This window comes from Heptranchias perlo, unplaced genomic scaffold (assembly GCF_035084215.1).
Source record: "Heptranchias perlo isolate sHepPer1 unplaced genomic scaffold, sHepPer1.hap1 HAP1_SCAFFOLD_53, whole genome shotgun sequence".
Lineage (NCBI taxonomy): Eukaryota > Metazoa > Chordata > Chondrichthyes > Hexanchiformes > Hexanchidae > Heptranchias > Heptranchias perlo.
This window is the reverse complement of record NW_027139548.1, coordinates 6,413,829-6,422,861: the sequence shown is the minus strand read 5'-3', so window position 1 is coordinate 6,422,861 and position 9,033 is coordinate 6,413,829. Positions and strand designations below refer to the sequence as shown.

The 9,033-nt window shown below is 46.8% G+C and overlaps 1 protein-coding gene across 1 annotated transcript; it reads left to right on the top strand.

Moving 5' to 3' along the window:
- The first annotated feature begins 217 nt into the window (after positions 1–217).
- On the top strand, positions 218–8,594 carry LOC137315052 (probable G-protein coupled receptor 139). Its single transcript, XM_067980005.1, has 2 exons — positions 218–230; positions 7,690–8,594. Exons 1-2 carry the CDS (start codon positions 218–220, stop codon positions 8,592–8,594), a joined length of 918 nt encoding a protein of 305 aa, XP_067836106.1.
- Positions 8,595–9,033: the final 439 nt, after the last annotated feature.

The following is a 9,033-nucleotide window of genomic DNA, read 5'->3' as shown; positions in this document are numbered from 1 at the left end:
CACTGTCGGTGCTCAGCACCGCCTGTACTGTCGACACAGGGTTTTCAGTGTTGGTGCTCAGCACCCCCTGTGCTGTGGACTCAGGGTTTTTAGCGTTGGTGCTCAGCACCCCCTGTACTGTGGACTCAGGGTTTTCAGTAACAGTTCTCATACTCCCCAGTTGAATTCCTCTTACGCTGGATGTTGGAAAACATTTCCTTTGGCGGGAGATAAGAGAATGTTGTCGGCAGGTGAGTGACTGGGACACTTGCCCCATATGAACACAGGCATCCCATGATGATGAGAGATCGAGGTGAATTGTCGTGTTACGTGAATCCTCCTGAAAGATAAGCAGACCCTCTTGTTGAAGGCAGTATGATTTCCCAGAGTGCTATTGAGTGTTAGCGGTGCTGGCCTCTTTGATAAGAGAGTTTCCCTCACACCGAAATTTGGACAGAGAAAAAGTATGTATTGTTAGAACGGGATTAAAGTCTGTATGAGTGATGGAGGAAGTGAATTTGGAAGAGTGCTTTGACTTATCTCGACTTGTTGTCAGGACATTGAACCTCATCCTGATCTGTGTGACTGTTATTCGGGTGGTGGAAGTTACAGTGAACCTCTTCCTTTCCTGTGTAACACTTTTTCGTGATTTGGCAGAAGTGGACTGGACACAACTATTTGAGGAGAAATCAGTGGCAAGCCAGTGGGAGGCACTAAAAAGTGAAATTCTACGGGTTAAGTGCAGACACGTCCCCTCAAAGAAAAAGGGTGGGACTGCCAAGTTTAGAGCCCCCTGGTTGTCTACAAGTATACGGGGCAAGATGAGGCAGAAAAAGAAGGCTTATGATTGTCACAGAAATCTAAATACTGCAGAAAGCCTAGAGGAGTATAGAAAGTACAGGGATGACGGAAAAAAAGGAAATAAGGAAAGCAAAGAGAGGGCATGAAAAAATATTAGCCAGTAAGATTAAAGAAAACCCAAATATGTTTCATCAGTACATTAAGAACACGAGGATATCTGAGGAAATGGTTGGACCTATCAGGGATGATAAGGGTAACTTGTGTGCAGAAGCAGAGGATGTGGGTAGGGTTTTAAATGAATATTTTCTCTCTGTAATCACAAGAGAAAGGGATGATCCAGGCCAGAGGTCTGAAATATTGGATAAGGTAAACATAACGAGAGAGGAAGTACGAGAGGGACTGGAATCCTTGAAAGTTGATAGTCACCAGGGCCGGATGGATTGTTTCCTAGACTATTGGAGGAAGCCAGGGAGGAAATAGCGGATCATTTTCCAATCCTCACTAGATACAGGGGAGGTACCGGAGGACTGGACTTCTGCAAACGTAGTACCATTGTTTAAAAAGGGTACAAGGGAAAGCCGAACAATTAAAGGCCGATCAGTCTTACCTCGGTGGTGGGCAAACCATTAGAATCAATACTGAGAGATAGGATCAACTGTCACTTGGAAAGTCATGGTTTAATCAGGGATAGTCAACATGGATTTGTTCAGGGAAGGTCATGCCTTACAAGTCTGATTTAATTTTTTGAGGAAGTGACAAGGAGGATTGATAAGGGTAGTGCAGTGGATGTTGTCTACATGGATTTTACGAAGACATTTGACAAGTTCCCACATGGCAGACTGGTCAGGAAGGTAAAAGCCCATGGGATAAAGGGAAATGTGGCGAATTGGATCCAAAATTGCCTCACTAGCAGCAAACAAATGGTAACAGTTAATGGATGTCTTTGCGAGTGGAAATCCGTGTCCAGTGGTGTGCCACAGGGCTCAGTGTTGGGTCCCTTGCTCTTTGTCGTATATATTAATGATTTGGACTTGAATGTGGGGGGCATGATTGGCAAATTTGCCGACGACACAAAAATTGGCCTTGGAGTTGATAGTGAAGAGCATACATGTAGACTCCAAGGAAATATCAATGGGTTGGTAGAGTGGGCGGAAAATTGGCAAATGGAGTTCAATCTGGAGAAGTGTGAGGTACTGCACTTCGGGAGGGCAAACAGTAAAAGGGAATACGCAGTAAACGGGAATATATTGAGAGGGGTGGAGGAAGTGAGAGACCTTGGAGTGGATATGCACAGGTCCCTGAACGTGGCAGTACAGATAGATAAGGTCGTGAAGAAGGCATACGGAATGCTCTCCGTTATTAACCGAGGTATAGAGTACAAAAGCAGGGATGTAATGATGGGACTGTATAAAACACAGGTAAGGCCACAGCTGGAGTATTGTGCGCAGTTCTGGTCACCACATTTCTGGAAGGGTGCAATTGCTATGGAGGGAGTGCAGACATGATTTACAGGAATGTTACCAGGGCTTGAAAATTGCAGCTACGAGGAGAGATTGGATATTCTGTGGTTGTTTTCCTTGGAACAGACGAGGCTGAGGGGAGACTTGATTTAGGTTTTCAAAATTATGAGGGGCCCAGATCGAGTAGACAGGAAGTTGCTGTTCTCCCTGGTGGAGAGTTCAGAACTAGAGGTCATAGATTTCAGTTGAATGGCGGAAGGATTCGAGGGGACATGAGGAAAAACTTTTTTTCACCCAGAAGGTGGTGGGTGTCTGGAATTCGCTGCCCGAATTTGTGGTAGAGGCATGGACCCTCAACTCTTTTCAAATATACCTGAACCTGCACCTAAAGTGCTGCAAGTTGCAGGGCTACGGACCGGGTGCTGGAAGGTGGGATTAGAATGGGCACCTTCGAGTCGGCGATGGACACGATGGGCCGAATGGCCCCTTTATGAGCTGCATCTTTCCATGATTCTAAGATGGCGTCTGGCGCACGTCACATAGGAAAGGTGCACACGCACTCTGAACGTTTCCTGAACCTTCTCGTATCCTCTCTTAAATTCATCCCATCCAATACTGTACAATTTCTTACGGTAGTGTTATCCCACTCTCCCAATCCTTTGTGCACTTTGACGCCAGTTGACTGTTGACCTCACTAACCTTGCCCACTTATGTCAAAGCATTGATGTTCTACCTGTACGGCATCCATGTTCATGATGCTGTGTGACTGACATTAACTTTGTCCCGCACTGCCACCCGCTGCCTTTTGGATATATGACTAGAGGGCCTTATGGACCTCCGCCCCCAGCCCCCCGTTCTGCAGATATAGGCAGTCCCTCCTTCTATCCACCTCATGCACCAAGGTCTCCAGTGCTTCAGAAGAATCTTGGAGCATGCACTCTCGCAGGCCTGGTACCAACTCAGATCGGCAGGTTTTTTTATTCGTTCATGGGATGTGGGCGTCGCTGGTAAGGCTAGCATTTATTGCCCAACCATCATTGCCCTTGAGAAGGTGCTGCTGAGCCGCCTTCTTGAACCGTTGAGAACATGTGATGAATGTTCTCCCAAAGTGCTGATAGGAAGGGAGTGACAGGATTGTGACCCAGCGACGATGAAGGAACGGTGATATATTCCCAAGTCGGGACGGTGTGTGACTTGGAGGGGAAGGTGCAGATATTGTTGTTCCCATGTTCCTGCTGCTGTTGTCCTTCTAGGTCGTAGAGGTCGCGGGTTTGGGAGGTGCCGTCGAAGACGCCTCGGCGATTTGCTGCAGTGCATCCTGTGGATGGTACACACTGCAGCCTCAGTGCGCCGGTGGTGAAGGGAGTGAAAGTTTAGGGTGGTGGATGGGGTGCCAATCAAGTGGGCTGCTTTTTCCTGGATGGTGTCGAGCTTCTTGAGTGTGTTGGAGCTGCACTCATCCAGGCAAATGTAGAGTACTCCAGACTTGTGCCTTGTAGATGGTGGAAAAGCTTTGGGGAGTCAGGAGGTGAGTCACTCGTCGCAGAATACCCAGCCTCTGACCTGCTCTTGCAGCCACAGTATTTATGTGGCTGGTCCATTAAGTTTGTGGTCAATGATGACCCCAGGATTTTGATGGTAGGTGATTCGGCGATGGTAATGCCATTGAATGTCAAGGGCAGGTGGTTAGACATTCTCTTGTTGGAGATAGACATTGCCTGGCAATTGACTGGCGTAAATGTAACTTGCCACTTATGAGCCCAAGCCTAGATGTTGTCCAGGTCTTACTGAATGCGGGCACGGACTGTTTAATTATCTGAGGGGTTGCGAATGGAACAGAACACTGTGCAATCATCAGCGAACATCCCCATTTCTGACCTTATGATGGAGGGAAGGTCATTGATGAAGCAGCTGAAGATGGTTGGGCCTAAGACACTGCCCTGAGGAACTCCTGCAGCAATGTCCTGAGGCTGAGATGATTGGCCTCCAACAGCCACTACCATCTTCCTTGTGCTCGGTGTGATTCCAGCCACTGGAGAGTTTTCCTCATGATTGCCATTGACTTCAATTTTACTTGGGTTCCTTGGTGCCACTATCGGGAGGAGGAGGCTCAATGGCAATCTCTCTCACCTCACCTCTGCAATTCAGCTCTTTTGTCCATGTTTGGACCAAGTCTATAATATCTGGAGCCGAGTGGTCCTGGCGGAACCCAAACTGAGCATCGGTGAGCAGGTGATTGGTGAGTAAGTGCCACATGATAGCACTGTCGACGACACCTTCCATCACTTTGCTGATAATTGAGAGTAGACTGATGGGGCGGTAATTGCCCAGGTTGCATTTGTCCTGCCTTTTGTGAACTGGACATATCTGGGCAATTTTCCACATTATCGGGCAGATGCCGGTGTTGTAGCTGTACTGGAACAGCTTGAGTAGAGGCGAAGCTAGTTCTGGAGCACAAGTGTTCAGCGCTACAGCCGGGGTGTTGTCGGGGCCCATAGCCTTTGCTGTGTCCAGTGCATTCAGCCGTTTCTTGATATCACGTGGAGTGAATCGAATTGGCTGAAGACCGGCTTCTGTGAAAGTCGGGATATCGGGAGGAGGCCGAGATGGGCCATCCACTCGGCACTTCTGGCTGAGGATTGTTGTAAACGCTTCAGCCTTGTCTTTTGCACTCATGTGCTGGACTCCGCCATCATTGAGGATGGGGATGTTTGCAGAGCATCCTCCTCCCGTTAGTTGTTTAATTGTCCACCGCCATTCACGACTGGATGTAGCAGGACTGCAGAGCTTTGATCTGATCCGTTGTTTGTGGAATCGCTTAGCTCTGTCTATAGCATGTTGTTTCCACTGTTTAGCATGCATGTTGTAGCTTCACCAGGTTGGCGCCTGGTTTTTAGGTAGGCCTGGTGCTGCTCCTGTCATGCACTTCTGCACTCCTCATTGAACCAGGGTTGATCGCCTGGCTTGTTGGTAATGGTAGAGTGAGGAATATCCCGGGCCATGAGTTACAGATTGTGCTGGAATACAATTCTGCTGCTGCTGATGGCCCAGAGCGCCTCATGGATGCCGAGTTTTGAGCTGTTGGATCTGTTCTGAATCTATCCCATTTGGCACGGTGATAGTGCCACACAACATGTTGGATGGTGTCCTCAGTTAGAATATGGGCCTTCATCTCCGCGAGTACTGTGCGGTGATCACTCCTACCAATACTGTCATGGACAGATTCATTTGCCTCAGGTAGATTAGTAAGGACGAGGTCAAATAAGTTCTCCCCTCGGGTTGGTTCGCTCACCACCTGCCGCAGGCCCAGTCTGGCAGCTGCGTCCTTCAGGAATCGGCCAGCTCGGTCAGTAGTGGGGCTACCGATCCACTCTTGGTGATGGATATTGAAGTCCCCCACCCAGAGTACATTCTGTGCCTTTGCTACCCTCAGTGCTTCCTCCAAGTTTTGCTCAACATGGAGGAGGACTGATTCATCAGCTGAGGGAGGACGGTAGGTGGTAATCAGCAGGAGGTCTCCTTGACCATGTTTGACCTGATGCCTTGAGATTTCATGGGGTCCAGAGTCAATGTTGAGGACTCCTAGGACCACTCCATCCTGACTGTATATCACCGTATTGCCACCTCTGGTGGGTCTGTCCTGCCGGTGGGACAGGACGTACCCAGGGATGGTGATGGAAGAGTCTGGGACGTTGGCTGAAAGGTATGATTCTGTGAGTATGGCTATGTCAGGCTGTTGCTTGACCAGTCTGTGGGACAGCTCTCCCAATTTTGGCAAAAGTCACCTGAGGTTTGTGAGCAGGACTTTGCAGGGTCGACTGGGCTTGGTTTGCCTCTTTCGTGTCCGGTGCCTCGTGGTCCAATGCCGGAGAATGTTAGAGTCGGATCACCACCAGTGATGTTAGACCAGGATCACCAAAATTAATGTTAGAGTAGGGTCACCACCAGTCATGTTGCAGACGAATCAACACCGGTGAACATCACATTAAAAAACAATTTTAATTTCATAACAGAGGAGGGAAAATTTCAACGAATTATTATAAGGGCCCACAGGGATCTCAGAACGAGCACATTCCCTTTGGGGTTACTTTCCGTTCATTAATTTTTTGGAGCGAATTTCAAGGATGGAAGTACATTATTTCCCGATTGGCACTGCCGGGTGCGCTTAAACATAAGATCTCCCCTTATTTGTTAAGTGACTGTAACTAACATCAAGTTTATGTAACATGTTTTTCTCATCGGGGCACTGATTGATCTATAAAATGGGAGCAGTTATGGATCTCGGATATTCGTCAGTCTGAACCATAAACCTGCTCTTCCAAAAATGGGACGGGCAGCAATTCCACTGATAAAAGATATTTACTACCCTATTCTGGCATCCTTTGGTGTTCCGGGTAAGACATTGTATCCTAATGTTTAATAGCTGTTGACTATGTGACCGCTTTGGTGCCTGTTTCATAATGTTACAGATTCCCGATAATAACCTCATTGTAAAATCACAGAGTCGCTGGGAAAAAGTGATAAATATCAGTTCTTAACCAACGAGTGCGGGCTGCAGGCAAGACGCTATTCTAGTCGATAAATCGTAGACAATGGGTGCCCGTATTTTCTCGCTTGACTTCAGGAGGGCGGGTGACGCCCTTCTATTGCACAGTAGTCAGCTCACTAAAGATTGTGTTGCCTGATTGCATTGCACCGATTTAATTACGAACAGCACGATGGGCTGAATGGCCTGCTTCTATACTGTATCGGTGTGTGGGTCTGTGATTCTATGATCACTCTGCTTAATGTGGGTAATTACTTGGATTAAAGACATCTCCATCCAACAGGTGACTTTAAAAGATACTTTGTGAAACATTTGTTTCAACCACATCTGATGCCTTCTGCTGGAAAGAACCTTTGCGGGTTTCTCCAGGTGCCAATCTGCTCTCCTGCAGCGTCCTCTGGGATATTCCGGGGTAGATTTTGGATTTTACCATCTGAGGTTAACCATCGCCTGGGCGGATTGCGTGGAGAAATTCGTTGCACCAATTCAGGGGATAACTGATAAATTTGAGTGGGTGGAATCCGTGGTGAAACCTTCATGGCGGTGTGAGCTTAGCGCTCAACGCTGCACCGAAATATATATCTGGATGGATGACAGAGAATCTGGTTACTTATTGACTTTCAAAGATCAACAAGGTCACTCGCTTCCCTCCCCCAATCCTCATTCTCCAGGTGCTCCCCGTTTCCAGACACTTCTTGGAAATCTCGGACCAGCGATGTTTATCCCTCTATTTTTTCTGTGGAATGTTTTCTTTCTTTTTAACATTCTCGCTAATGCTCTCCGTTAAAAAGGAGCCCGTGAACATCACCGTAAGGAGCAACACTGCTGAACATTTCAAATATATACAGTGAGATTCAACCTGAGTGTTCCCAGTAACTTTTCTCTTCTCCCTCTTTCTTACAGCAAATTTAGTGACAATTGTGATTCTCTCCCGAGGAAATTGCGGCCTTTCCAAATGTGTCTCTGTCTACATGGTGGCCATGGCAACAGCAGATCTACTGGTCATCATCTTCAACGTAATAGTCCATCAGATATTGAATTATCACTTTCCATATTCATTCCTGTCCTACACTGCCGTTTGTCGATTCCTTCTGTACGTTAATTTTGTCATAATTGATATGTCGGTATGGTTTACAGTCTCGTTTTCATTTGACCGATTTGTGTCGATTTGCTTTCAAGAGTTTAAAGGGAAGTATTGGACCAAGAGAACGGCAATCGTGGTTATCGGAACGGTCACTGTGCTGGCTTATTTGAAGGGAGTTCCTATGTTGTTTTCATATGAACCTGAACGAATAATTAACAATGTGCAGTGGGGATGCTGGCCAAAGGTGGACGTTTTTACATTACCTGCATGGGAAGTGTACAGCTGGATCCAGACTCTGTCAGTACCATTGCTTCCCTTTACTTGCATAGCCCTGTTTAATTCTTTGACCGTGAGAAGAATCTTAGTGGCCAATAGGGCCCGCAGGGAACTCCGGGGTCACAGCACTAACAATCAGAGTGACCCAGAGATGGAGAACCGAAGGAGATCCATCATTTTACTCTTCACTATATCAGGCAGTTTTATACTGTTCTGGATAACATCTGCCGTGAGTTTTATTACCACCAAGTTTTCGGGCACCATATATTACCAAGGTGATTATTCAGACCCTGGATATATCGCCATTGAAAGCGGATATCTGCTCGCGTATTTGAGTTGCTGCACAAATACGTGTATTTATGCAGCGACCCAGAGGAAATTCAGAGAAGAACTGAAAACTCTACTGAAATCTCCCTGGTCACTGATTCCCAGATTGGTTACAAATTAGATAAAAATAAATCAAACCAAAGATTCTTCTCATAACTAAAGCGAAATTTCAAATCATTCTCTGTATTAGAAAGTCCTTCTTTCTGGTAATCTGAAAAATGGGAGATGTTGGACAATGATATGAAATAAAATGAAGGAAAATGAAACCTGTTGAAGATAACTGCAGTATTACTTGTGGGGTTCACCGGGGCAACAGCAGCATCAGCAGGGATCCTGTAGCGGAATTAGAGCAGGTTCCTGAAAGTTCATTAACAATTATCTGCGAGAGTGAAGTAATGCTCATTCTCAGCTCCTGTCTGTTACCATGACGTTTAACTTCCTTATGGAAGCGCACGAGAACAAAGAGCCATTATTGCAATTGAGTGTGAAAGGGGAACATTCGTGTCAAGTCGCGGGCACGGAGTGAGCAATTTGAGAGTTTGGTAATTGTGGAAGTTCGG